Below are 14,407 nucleotides of genomic sequence, written 5' to 3'. Positions count from 1 at the left end.
AATGTATTTTGTTTCTCCTTTATTACAAATCATAACTTCATCGTAACATAACGGCATCCCCTCTCTTCATGTTTCTAATTTTGATGATGACGTGACAAAATTTGTTACTCTAATAGATGCATTTAAGATTTTTTTAATGATCTCATGTGATGCCAAAAATGGAATCCAAAGGACACGATTAAATCTCCACTTTGATAAAGTTTTTTTGTATTTTTTTAAGTTGATTTAATCTCCAGTTACAAAAACAGTGTTTTGAGAATTTTCTTCCGATACGAAAACGGTTCGAGGCAGAGCCAGAGAGGCTGGTGGAGCTTTACAATATCTTACAGTTTCAGGAAGTGGGACACGTGGAATTATATTCACCCTGAATAATTCTTTCTTTTTTCTAAATTAATTTAGTTATTTTCTTTTTAGTTCTTTGCAAAGAGTTTGGGTTCAAATAGATCATTTTATAACAGTAACACATGTCGGGGAACTCCACTTTCCTTTTTTTTTTTTCCTTGAATGAGGTTTTTCTATGATGAAAAGTTCTGCCCCAGAAACGTCCCCCAAAAATAGTTCATATGGGTCACTTTTGTATTTCCATTTAATGACTCGGCTTGAGTCGCACACGGTGAAGCAGCAGTGTGTGTTTGTCAGCCTGTACGGGTTAATGCTGTGTTTCACTGACATCATTCTGTTGGCAAAGAAGGATTCCTGCAATCCTGCATATAAAGTAATTAAGTCCAAAATGTCCACCTGAGTTTTTCCTACTTTGATCCACCCGCATCAGAAATGATCAATGGGACGTGTTGACGGCTGATTTTAGCGCTCCTGAGACCATTCAGAACTACAGGCATTGGGATGATCCAAAAAGGAGATTGAAGAGCTATCAGTGACATCACGTCATGGCTGATGGTCCATTTGACATCAATTATGTTGGCGACAGGTATTTATAGATAGGCTAACATAACACCAGTTAGTGTGGAAGCTATATGTAGATCTTTTAGCTAAATCATAGTATAGTTTTTTGTTTTTTTTCCTGGTATGGAAACACACCAAAACACCTGGTTGGGAATCATTTTGCCCCGCAGCCATTTGGTGGCAGAGTCAGAGTGGTGTATCTTTTTTTTGATAACTTGAACATTCCGATTGCAAAATGATAAATGCATAAAAGCTGTAACAATAACTGGTTTGACTGCAAACAGCAAGTGTCTGAGTTGTTATTCTTGGGAACAATAATGAAGCTACTGTTGCTGCATTTGACACACCGAGACATTTCTGCCTTATTTCTGTTCCCCAAGCTGAAACTGTGAAAGAATAAAGAAATAAATAAACAATCATACAGGAAAGTATACATCCCATTTTCTCTGTTACGGCCTGATTGCAAAATAGGTGAAAGAAGGGAATAATTCGATTTTGGGATGAGCAGTTGTGTGTTTTTGTGCTCTTGGAGTTGCTTGCAATACGGCTAATGATTTATCGTGGCGTTCCGAATTAAAAGAGACAGCAAAAACAAACGTTTGTTTGCAAAAAAAACCATCATCATATTATCATATTATTCCAGCAACTTTTGATTCTATCATAATGTGCTCCTTTATCATCTTTCCTCATAGTCATGTAATTATAGTCAATCAAGTCAAAGCATTTGGTGCCGACAACCAAGAAGTCAGGAATTTGTGGTTTGAAAGCTGGACTGAAGCTGTAGGAGGTGTGATTAAACGGTAGTGTACAGAGACCATAGCAACAGGAGTGATTTACTACTGTTATGTGAAAATGTTCCTGCCAGTCTTGGTGAATTATTGGAGTTAAAAACACGTTTTTTTTGTTGTTTTTCTTATCATCCAACAAAGCCACGGTTAAGACGGGCTTGTAGAGGCAGCTGCATAATTGCTAAAGTGTTTGACAAAAGAGCCTCGTGACAAGAGACCGTCCTGATTCAGATTCCATTAGTTTGTGTTTGTATGTTCTACTTCTTCACTGTTTTGCGCTGAGCAGCACACACATATTTCTTGCCCTTGTGTTTAGTCTATCAACAGGCTCACGTTGTGATATTATCATCGGAAAACATACTTAATTTAGAGCCTCGGTCCCCCAATTTTGACCAAAATAACATGCTTTGAGTCCAAATTGTCCAGTTTGGACTTGATTAGTGAGCAAACTTGCAAGAATGTGTTTTAATAAAGTGATGGTTTGGTTTCCCAGGACCCGAGTGTATTCAAAAACACTTTTGAGTTTTGAGTAGGTTTTTTATTTTATTTCTGAAATTGTCAGGATTTAGAAAGCTTTGGGAAGTTTAATTCTCTTTTTTTTTTTACGGCTAAAGCACAGTGGTGTTGTTAATTGATTCCGTTTTTCATTTCCATTCCACATGGAGGGTGAACCATTCTTCTTGATCCGTAATGAAACAGATCAAGCAGATTTTAGTGCACGGAACACAAAAGCAGGTGAGTGCTGCAATCATTCCTCTGAAGTGACCTGTGGGGGATGAATTAGACTCACTGTGACATCAATGTGTAACTATTATACAATTCAATTACATCAGGTTAAAACCAGACATGTCGTGATATTTTCCTTTTCCCATTCTAGCATTTAGATCTGGCTTTTCAGCCTTTATGCAGAGCTCTGTCGTATCGATGGAAATGATGAATGTTCACGTTATAGCAGCAATCCATGGGCACAGACGGTTAGTATAATCTTTTCTCTGAGCAAAATAGAACCGTACAGCTTGCAGAGCATTTCTTCTTGTGACCTGCGAATCTTTCTTTTAAGAAAAAATGGCTGGGCACACGCGCACACATTTGGAGAATGAGGCTCAGCATTAGAATCCTGCCGTTTCAGTTTGTCACTGGTGACTGTAATAAACATTTTTGTGTCTGTTCTTCTTTAGTTTCTCTTGTGCGCTCCCTAAACGTTTAAAGGAAAGTTTTACACTTTCGATCTAACTTTTACGGATCCGACCAAACGCTGAGGCCCAAATCTGCTATTGCGTTGCACCTGGCACAAACGCTGTTTTGGGAGCTTATCAATCAGGCGTGGTGGTAAGTTAGCTCCTGAGAGGCGTGCACACACTCTGGGATCTTCACGCCTGGCTTTGTTGCATGGATCCTTTTCAGTTCGGGTAGCAGGTTATTTAAATGAATATGCTTGTACATGTTCACGTCTCTTCAAGCTTGCAGACATCGCAGAAGCAGACCTGATAAACAGTCTTTTTCTTTTGTTACATGTTATCTGAATTTGAACCGAGCAGATAATCACGTCATCGTTGCTAAATGATTATCAACACGTCTGCTTGTTTGCGGCTCCCCGTTCATTTCCATGTTCCATTCTTCTGGTAGACTGCTTTGGCCATTATTGAAATGAGCTGGTTGTGATTGTGTGTAGTTTTAGGACGTCACCGGCAGAACTCGACACTGTCATCTGCGCTATTTATTATTTGCGACCACACGCTGATTTGCCTGTTGTGATAAATCAGGGCTTTAAGGAAACCATCTCTTTGTGAACAATGTAGCAGCTCGGAAAGCACCCGAGGAGTTCGATTGCATGTGTTGGATCTGAATTTACACACTCCAATTTTTGTTGGAGGATTATGCCGTTTATTTAGTTGGTGACAGGTGACTTGCAGGAGTTGGAGACAATTTGTTTAAAAAGCGAACTTCATGAAAGAAATCGGTCTGAGATGACACCTCCTCTCAAATATCAGTTACAACAGGTTTTGCATCCGTTTTGTGCCCTTTTCTTCTCCTCCTGTCGCCACTTCCACCCCTCCGGCGCAGCTATTTGCATCAGATGGTCATGTGTACATGTCACTATGGGTGTCAGTAAAACTGTCACATCGCTGACATTTGACAACCGACTTGTGCCATTAGCATGTCTGCTCGGGCAGGCGAAGTTAACCCAGTCAAGTGTACTTGCACCTCACGCATACACACACGCACACACATCTCAACACATTCATCAACATCACAGAGTTCATTTTAAGTTTAACACACCAACACACACCCAAGCATTCTCTGTGTATAGCCAGTGGGAGAAATCTGCCATGACTTCCAAGATAAGTCTTTTACTCAAGACAGCACCAGCTGGGGGAAAAAAAGCACATACTTTACTATACGAGCAGAATAAGATAGTGGATCTATATCATGATTTTTCTGTCTTCTGTTCTTGCTGTTCAGGGAGCTGCTTGAGTCTTGTGGGTGTTGTCCAAATGCTTTGCAAAAGTAACAAGTGGAGTAAAGGATTTTTTCTTTTCACTCTGTTAACTTGAACTTCTGGATCAGCGACTGCTGAAAGTAAACGGGATGCGCTGGGGCTCTGCCGTATATTCCTTATTATTAGGAAGTTCTTTCAGTTTAGAATGGAGGAGACCTACAAAGTGAGAAATGTTTGTGTCTGCTGTGATTTACAGGATCGGCTCCTGTTCTTTCTTTCATTCGGAGGCAGATACTTTACAAAGTGATCTGTTTAAAGATGTGTAATTGGACATAAAATACGTTTGAGTTAGGGTTTCTTTTGCGTCAGAATGGAGGCAGTTATTTGTTCTCGGTTTGATTACATTTGTGTGCTGCAAAACGAGCTCTCGTGGCATTTTGGCAGGTTTTGTTGTAACAAAGCAGTCAGTCTGCGAGGTTTGACTTGTAAAAGCTGGTGATCAGGCACATAGTTTACTCAACTCTTGCTGTTAGCAAAGTACAGTCAACCTGAGGAGTGAAAAGAGGAATTAAGCAGTGGATACAGAGGCAGACTTACTTAGATATTCATGAGCCTGTGCTTCTGAATAAGGAAAAATGTCAATTTTGCTAAACAAAAAAAAAGCTATTGGCTTTTGAGTCTTCACCAGTTTCATGTTTGAAGCCGTTTTCATATAAGAACGCTGGATAATATCGAGAATTGGGGTGAAAACTTTATATGCAGCTGCCAGCTGGACAGCAGGAATACTCTGTGAAATGTGGTCTCAGAGCTTGAAATACTGTACACACGAGAGGTTTCAGTCAGAGCGCTTCAGGGATGGTGGATGAAGCTTCTTCCTCAGACATGACTGTTTGTTTTTTTGTTTATATCTACATTACATGTCCACATATCAGCAGCACTGATGAATAAGAGGGAATATGACAAATAGGAAGTAAGAAAAAAGGTACAACGGAGTCTAATGCTTGTAAGAACACACGTTCACTCGCCATGAATTCTTTGGAAGGTTACTTGTGCATTCACACAACAGAGCAAATAAACATGCAGTTCATCCAGTGTGTGCGATGGCATTGTCCCGTGCACCCCAGCTGGAAACCATCGAGAACATTTCAGGGCGACATGCAACATCCATGCAGGATGGAGCTTATCCCACTGTCAGATCATGATTTATATTACTTTAATAACCTGAAACAATCTAATCTCAGGTCTGGACACTGTGTGCCATTATCCTTTCACATGTACAAGACAACAGGAAACTGATGGTGTGAGACATGTCTTTATCCTCGTTAGATTGTTTTTAGAAATGCATCCGAGCAGCGCCCAGGACTGAGGGTATGATGTGAGAATTACCCAGTAGGGATTGACATGTACACCAGTAGAGGGATAGCAAGGCTACCATTTGTCCATAAGGATGTTCTTGCATAATATAAAGGCTTGGTGTATTTGGACCTAACCACTATATCAACAAAAGCGTGGAAAGCAATATGATGAAACTACCATCGTCTGCCCAGGCGCACTCGCTCATATCGAATGTGACAATGAGCTTCTCCATTCACAGTTGGGCTCAGCCAGACGTTATCCCAGACTGATTCAGACGTTTGCCTGATGTCGGGGGATAGTTAGACATTCTCGAGTGTAAAAACGACTGCTGCAGTTTTAAAGGAGGCAGCGATACGGTAGCTGAAACTGTCGGAGAAGAAAACCTGGACTCCTGACCCCTTTGACAGAGGCCCTCGGTTGAAAAAACTCCCCGTTGTAATCGGATGCCCTGCTTGTTTTTCTTTTGCACCCTTTTAGCTTTTTTGAGAACAGAACCGGGGGCAGTTTGGGGGTGTTCACTCTTCTGCACTCTGATTGGTGATAATCTGATTAATTGCTGTCCCTGTCACTTTTTCCTCCTCCTCGGTCTTCTATCAGATGTTCCAGGATCGTGTTTGTGTGTTTTCTTTTGCAAACAATGTCAGTTCTTACAGAATTATTTGGTTAGATCTTAGAGTTGAAATAGTTTTCTTTTTTTTAATTATTTTAAGCTTTTATCACTGGTTCTGCACTAAATTAATTTCACTGATGTATGAAACTGGTTTATACTTCATTTAAATGTTACTGTAATCGATTTGGAATTGTTACATCTGCTGTTTCCTTGTTGTATTTTCATACTTTCATGGTAACTACAGTATAAAATATTTGTGTTACCCGAGTCGAATGGCCCTTATATCATTTGTATACTTTTATGTTACATTTATTTCACTCACTTCTGATATTTACACCTTGCAATTTGAGTGTAATTTGTCATCGTTGGTTTTAATTATTGTAAAATAACAACAGATGTATCAGAAAAATGGAGCTGGATAGGCTCGAATTGAACGTGACAAAAAATGTTTGAAGATTTTGTAAAATGTTGGCCTTTGCAATCAAATAAAACAACTATTTGTCACGCGACATTCTTCATTCTTCGCCTGCCTGAGCTTTGAAAGAACCTGAAATTAATCAGATTTTTCCAATCAGAACGCCGTGCGATGCTGCTGATGGATATCATCTCTGCTCTGTTCACAAACTGCAGTGGGTGCATCGCCTCACAGGGTTTGTTTAGCATTCCTGATCAGATGTGTTGTGAAAAGTATTAATGGAGGACATGGAGGCACGAGCTATTACCTGCAGGTTCAGTCAGGAGCTCTTTGTCAAGACCAGAACAGGCCTGTGAGGTGAATATTTGTCATCATGACACGCCCGTGTCTCGCCGTACACCTTGAAAACTGCTGGACAGGCTGCGGTTTTCTCTAATGAACCAAGACTTATGCTGTTTTGGAAAACAATTAGCTGTATGGTTTGGAAACTGTTCACGTTGTCTGTGTCATCAGCTCAAGGCAATCTGTTCATCTGATTTGTCATTTTGAAACGACCAGCGATCCAGCGTTGCTGATTCTTTTCTGCAGTATTTTTCTGAGAGGAATCCACAAAACTAGGTTGACACGATAGAGAGGACCGTGTGTAAGCCGTCATCAGCGCTATTACCGGGCCAAGAAAGCGTGTGAAATGACGAGGCAGTGCGTCTCTCATGTATTCGTCCATTTGCTCGGGTGAGTCCCGCTTCCTGTGGCAGTGACCTTCTCCCTGTGGCTGCTGGGAATTACAGTCATTCAGTGTGTGTCTCGGCATGATGGATGACACCTGCACCCATTGAGCAATCACTCCCTGGTGCTGTATTGTTTTTCTTTCTCACTTTTGCGTGGGAGCTAAACTGCGCACATTCCAGAGGCAAAACCAACGCAGATAATCATCTCATCTGCATGATGTATGATCTTCTCTCTGTGGACGACAACTTATCAGACAACCTGGAATGGCTTGTCAATCAGGCAGCGGGGCTGCTGGTGCTACCGTTGAAGCTACTCTTTGGTTTGGCCCCAGAGACTTGCACATTTCAGCACATATCATTGATTCAGCACTTATGATGCCTGATTTCACTGTGTCAGCTATTTGGTCTCCTTATGCGAGACAAAAAGTCAATGTTTTACCTGTTTTAAATCCAGCATATGATACCAGCTCTCTGCAGTTTTTAGTTGTCTGTGAAAAATATATGTTGTCAGTTAAATAGAGAATAGAATAATATAGAAAAATAGACCAAATCGCTGTAATCTTGCAGCTGATCTGTTTCCACTGCCCTTGTTGGCGTAGGATGCATTTGTGCCTAAAAGGAGTGCTGTAGTGTGTATGTAAAGGTGTGCTTGATGACGATTCTCCAGACAGCCCCTTGCGATTAGCCTTTCTGTGAGAGTGTCTGTCTGCAACGCGGTGGATGACAAGCTCTGTCATTACCATTGTGGCTCAGAGACAAAAGAGCCTTCTAAAAATTGAGTCTCCCAGTACGTTACCCACTGATGCGTAGAAACACCGTAAACGTTGACCAGATGGCACGTCGCTGTAACATTACGCCTCTCCTCACAGCTGCGAGGGGTGCGTGCCTGCAGGAGCCGCTGCAGCCAGACTGAGGAAGTGGAATAGGAAAAGGGCTCAACTTAGAAACTTTGTGGCATCGTCCCGTCTGTGAGCCCTCAGCATGCTCTGTAACTGCATCAGAGGGAGGCTACGGAGGGGTGTGAAGTGCTCTCAAGAGTGCCTGGGTTCACTACTGCTGCGCTCTATGATTAAACAGTAGCATGTGCTGACAGCTGGAGTTGAAGAGTGGGATGAGCTGGGGCACGGCTTAGGGAGAAGCTGCCTCTCAGTGGTGCAGGCAGTCGATCATGTGTCCTCATAGGACCAGTATAAATGACACACTGGAGGCTTTCCATTGCATCAAACCATCACACGTCATGAATACGGGAGGAGAATTTTGGAAATGTCATCATGTCCGAACATCTCTAGAAATAGGCTTATTAGATCGATTTTATGGCAGCGTCAGGTTAGTTTTCTCAGTCTGTCAGCAGTTGTCTGTCACCCTTTTTGCTTTTTATTTATTTATTTTCTTTTATGAAGTGCCAGGAAACCCCACAAACTGCCGAGCACCATGCCACACAAAGGTCAGGCTGGGATTATAGAGTTAAACTTTAGTGTTTTAGTTTTTCCTTCAGCCTCCTACGGCCTGTCATCTCATCTGCCATCAGCTGTTCTTAAGGTGTCATGTCTGGGAGGGTGTCAGATAGCTTCTCAGATAAACACAAGGGCTTGGCATTTGCGCTTTTCATCACTCTTTTTCCTTTCGCAACTGACATCTTGGAGATGGATCACTGCGCACAACGCTGGTTGTCATTTGCCTCGCATTTTGATTGATCTTATTTAGGGAGATGGTTTGCAAGCACTTCACCTAGAAATTCTGACAGCCTGAGAACTACACGCTGGAACACACTGAAGCAGACTGCTGGATGTGAATTGAGCTGTCGTTCAGTGTACAGTGTTAACTAATGTTACATTTCTCCTGTAAGTTAATGGCAGTACGGAACCTGAGGTTCACAATGAGGCCCAAAACTGAGAGTGAATTATTTCAGGGAAGTATTTCGAGGTTTACAGACACTGTGTTGACTGAAAGGTTAGGTTTGGCTGTATGGAGTTTGCATGTTCTCCCCCGTGGATGCGTGGTTCTCTCTGGGCACTCCGGCTTCCTCCCACCTCCCAAAAATATGCATGTTGGGTGTAATTGGTGAGTCTGACTTGAGTGCGTGGTTGTTGTTTGTCTTGTTGGTCTCACCCCCCCCCCCGCCCAGTGACAGCTGGGATCGGCTCCAGCTTTTTGTCAGATAACGCTACGGTTATCAGGGAAATCATGATTTCATCAGAGCAGATTGAGAGTCTGGAAATGATTTAAGCAACCGCAAGTTGACACATCTGTCAGTCGCAATTTCTGACGTGTTTAGATAAATGAAGAGAGCAGCTTTATTGTAAATTTGGAGATGTTACTATCTACACGTATGCTTTAATATTTGTACAAAAAGATGCAAAACGATTTAAGTGTAGCTTGTGTGAAGTGCTTAGGCTAATTTTAGGCATTTTCTGGGAGTGTTCATTTGCTTTTGAGAAGCTAGATTTCTTTCTACTGCTTTGGTTTGGCCACGGATCTGTTTTTCTCCTGTGATGTGAATGTGTGCGTAGTGTTGTCAGAATCTCATTTAATACCTGCCCACTCTCCAACTGAGCGAGACGCACACATTCTCCCATAAAAAGAAAATGTTGTTGCTCTCTATACATCCAGATGTGTAGATTCATGTTTATATTTATGACGTTTCAGAAGGCTCAGAAGCTCCTGTTGCAATTGGGGATAAATGACAGGTTAGAAAGTTAAGACTTCTAAATGGCACCAGTCAATAAATTACCATCACACTGAGAGCAAACTGTTGTAACACTAATCTTTTAAATGATCGGATAGTTGTGACCTGTCTGTAAAGAAATATTCGATGTACACAGAGCAGATTTGTGTGTGTTTTCACTGTTTTATTGTCACTTGTCACATTCAACTATGCAAAGTAATATAGGTGATTTTAAGATATTTTTTTTTGTTTTCCTGCCTTTTCCCCGGACTCCACGCTTCCTCCACAAGCATGTTCAGTCACCGCCCCACCTTTTCCATGTTTGCATGGGCTGAACGAGCAAGCCGACAGGTTTGGCTTCATCGAGTAATCCAATTACCTAGTGACAGATTTGACGAGCTTCTTCTTCAGGGCTATTAATAGCAAGGCCAGAAAATGATCGTTCCAATGCAGCCTTGTATTTACTTTTTCAGCACAGTATCATTAACAACCAAAGGCAGCTCAACTGAGCCGTGACAGATGGAATTTTGTTTGACTCTTGGCCACTTGTAGTCCTGGTTCAGTAGTTCTCGGTTTTCCCATTCGTACATTAAGATGCAACTGTAGACAAAGTCATTTTTCCTGTGGTATTTCGCCTGATAATTACTTCCCTGGAAAAACCCCAGAAGACACACTCTTTTATAGACAATATGTTTAATTGAGCAAATTAGCAAAGACCCCATATTGCACAGCAGCTGTGTACACACACGGTGGAATCTGCAAGGGAAGCCCTCAGAGCACCAGTGAAGAGGTGCAGCGAGAATCACGAGTTAAAAAAAAAAAAGAAACGGATTGAGTCAGAAGGCCTCCGTGCCAGAGCGGTGGCTTTTCAACACAGATGCACATAGTTAGCGTGTGTGTGAAACCTCAGAGTCTCTGAATGATCGCCCAACTGCATTGATTCTCCAGCTGCTGACACATTCTCTGATGTACTGGGTTTGCATACATGACATGGTCGGTGGCTTCAAAATGTTTGAAATTATGGTCTGAATGATGTTTGGAAAGAATCATGCTGGATCACTCGTTAAAAAACACATTCTTGCAAAGATGGCACGAGGAGCATCGCGCTCAGAAAAACCGATGCTTTTGACATTAAAATGAGGCAGAAGGATGAGATTCTGTGAAATGCTTGCTGGTGCGTCTGTCGGCCACCTTTCTCAACCATTTGGTAGAAACAAAAAGGGCAGTGGCCTTACTTCAGAATAAAAGGGAACATTTCACTCAAGGATCCAGTTACTTTTACAGTGTGTTTTAAGGCATTTTTGGGTGAATGTAAAAAAATGGACATTAAAAAAAAGCAATGTTTCTGCTTTTTTTCTATTAATTTTCAGTTCAGACCATTTCCAGAGGAACATGTTTTTTGTTTGGTGACACAGATTGGCTTGAGCTATAAGCCAAATGTTTGGAATCTCTCAGCGTGGTGTGCGGCGGGTCCTGATGAAACGGGAAACACGGAGGACTAAAGACGGGACGGGTCTAAAACTATCTGCAGTGTCTGAGACAACTGTGACTCGACCTTTATCGATAGCAGAAAATATTCTCGAACTGTCCTGAAAAGCCACGGTGATTAGATTATTAGGATGACTTTTCATGTGTGTGTTTTTTTTTTTGTTGTTAGGTCTGGTGGAGATCTGCTTGATGCATCCCCTTGATGTGGTGAAGACGAGGTAAGCCACTCATGCTTTTCTTCTACGTTTGCCAGAGATATAGGAAATCCGTTGTAGCCTACAGCCCTTTCATAAATCAGGGTTTTATTATTTGACCATTCATTCTTTGCACACTGTTAACCTTGGGCGTTTCATACTTTTTAAATGACAGAATCAACGAAAGAATCGAGCCTTTTGCTTCTTTTCTGGAACGACGTGCAGTCTGACGAGGCCCCGCAGAGTAAATCAAGCGCCATTAAATGCGCTCTTTGTGTCTAATGGCTTGTTTTCCGTGACCATCTCCTCTTTGCGTGTTATGCAAGAACGGCAGCTGTGTGGAGTTGCCGAGTGATCAGGAGCCCCGCACCACAGTGTCTCAGCCAGCCATAAACAGGTCGTGGGCTACTACTAAAGCTTTATAGTCTTTCACAGGGCCAGCCAAGACCTCTGGCTTCGTTCTGGGCCCCCCTGCCCCATTCACTACTTGTCAGTAAATTGTACCGCTTTTTCTGTCATTTACGGCAGCAGTTTCTTGGTAAATAAATTGGCCGGCGTGCCTTTAAAAAGAAAAGAAAAGTGAGATGGTTGCACTTTAAAGGCAGTGCCACCACCAGAACACAGAAGGGGAAACGCGGGGATAAAAGCCGAGGGTGACTGGTGCTGTATTAGTCGATATTTGATACTTTGAAGGCGCATAGTGTGATTTATGGTCACGTGTGGAAGCTGTGGGGTTTATTACAGGTAAGTCTTGGGCTCTGCCTGTCCGTCCTCACACGGGGTCAGGGTTAAAAGTGCACTCGGTGTTTTCTTTGTAATGCTCTTCCTTAAGAAGTGGTAAAATCTGCTCTAAAACTGGACAGGTTTATCTGTTTTCTGTTTGTGTCGCCATGTGTTTATGCTGATAGGCGTTTTGTTGCTGGAAACGAGTCTTGGTAAGTTGATTCCTTTTGGTCTTGGCTCATTGGGGGGATGGGGGGGTAGAAGTTTTTTTTTTTCATGTAAACCCTGAATAGTTTGTCTGAAGCCGCTAATTAGAATAAACCTGAAAATGTGATGTGGCTAAACAACAGGCGGTTGCTACTTTGAACAACAAGAGCACAAATGAAAACATAAATCATGTGCAAGTATGCATGCATAGTGGACATGAATGTTCACACACTTAATATCCACAAATGATTTCATAAACCAAGCATACATACTAGCTAATTGGGACACTGAGGGAGCTGAAATCTATTAGCAGGAACCTTGGAGCCGAGACACAGACACACCTCCGCTGGGTTTCTCTCTCTTGCTCTCTGTGTGTGTTTCTCTCTCAGGCATGGCTCTTATTAGGCACTGGCTCCTGCTTTAATGTCCACCGGTCCAAATTGAACAGCAACTGGAGTGAATTTACTTTTTTCCACCAACATAGAATCAAAGGGTTTTTTTTTCTTTCCCCTTTTCCTTTTTTTTTTTTCATTAATTTCTGGAAAGGTAAACTTGACAAAACGCGTACCTGCTTATAAGCGAATGATTACTAATCTCTCTCCTGTTTATAGGCGAGCAGGAGGGTGCTGTGATTTAGCAGCAGTAGCTGGCCACTTGTAGCCGAATCCTGCTGTTATGTATTCAAGATATGTCAGAATCACTTGGCAGCTTTTCCCTTTAAACAAATACAGTTTCGTACTCCAGGGCAACAGCTTTGGCCAAATGAATGAATAGCTGAGTTCCACAGATTCAAAATGATTGATAACACCATGTTTGGAGCTATTTGTAAAGTAGAGAGGGAAAGTACATCTAGGATGACAAACGTATAAGCTCAGGACATCTATTAAAAATGCTGACAGGGAAAACACTTTGGGCTAATGGCAGCAAATATTTGACTCAACCACACTGAACATTGTGTTAGATATGGGATATAAAAGTGAAAGTCTTCTCAGATGACTTGCAGTGCATATTTTTTGCCTTTGTTGTTGCACTTTGGCTCTCCGTGGTGTGCTCACTGACCAGTCAAGCCATGACCCCTGTTATTCTCTTTTGCTAACAAGTACATCTATCTTACATCTGAGGGTCTCCTGCAGAGCCCGCCTTCAATCAGTTTGACTTACAACCACTTTCGTCACAGAGAGAGAGAGTCAGACGTACATTTTTGACTTGAGCACAAAACGGAATCACATTTCGTAGCTGTGCAAGGAATGACGTTGTGGAGGATCTGTGACTTGTTTGAGAGTTGTTTTTCCGGCTCGTAACGGAACGGGCTGTAGTGTAGACTTCACTTGTGGTGGGTGGCTCCTGCTAATTAATTTCTATTTTGATGGATTGCAGAAAATGGTGAATGATGCTCGTTTTTGTCCAAATATAACAGTCCCAGCACTCAAGCCTTTTCTCTTTAGAATGATAGAAATAACTACTGAGAACACACACACACACACACACACTGAGGTCCAGAGCAGTGTACATCAATTTAGATAAAGGCATAATAGGCTAAATGGTTCCAGAAATAAAGCATGCAAGGCATGTTGGAGAGATGTTTTGAGCCAGAATCGGCTTTTCCTGTGTGAACTTAGTTTTAGGACAACAGTTGCACATCTACAACTGAGACAGTTCTTCCTTTTTATGTTTTTAATACATTCAAACCAATTATTAAGGTGAAATAGGACATTAAAACATACGTCTCATTGCGAATCAGTCTCGATAATTATGAACCCGAAATTTAAATGTAGCATACTTCACACGGAGTAAACAGTTAATTAGCCCTGACCCTGACACCCCTTTCCTTGGTACGGGTGGGAATGTGGGGGTGAAGATGTAAGGGGGTGATGGTGGTATGGTGTTGGA

At 41.9% G+C, this 14,407-nt stretch overlaps 1 protein-coding gene across 2 annotated transcripts in view; it reads left to right on the top strand.

Moving 5' to 3' along the window:
- slc25a21 (solute carrier family 25 member 21) overlaps window positions 1-14,407 on the top strand; it is a 79,603-nt gene that overhangs the window by 40,328 nt on the left and 24,868 nt on the right. For both annotated transcript variants that reach the window (XM_072365081.1, XM_072365080.1), the window contains one exon: window positions 11,563-11,611. In XM_072365081.1, the coding sequence (XP_072221182.1) occupies window positions 11,563-11,611 (49 nt within the window). The remainder of the gene's footprint in view (window positions 1-11,562; window positions 11,612-14,407) is intronic.

Source organism: Leuresthes tenuis, unplaced genomic scaffold (genome assembly GCF_036924035.1).
Source record: "Leuresthes tenuis unplaced genomic scaffold, fLeuTen1.0.hap1 SCAF_15, whole genome shotgun sequence".
NCBI classification, from domain to species: Eukaryota; Metazoa; Chordata; class Actinopteri; order Atheriniformes; family Atherinopsidae; genus Leuresthes; species Leuresthes tenuis.
This window is presented reverse-complemented; position numbering and strand designations above follow the sequence as displayed.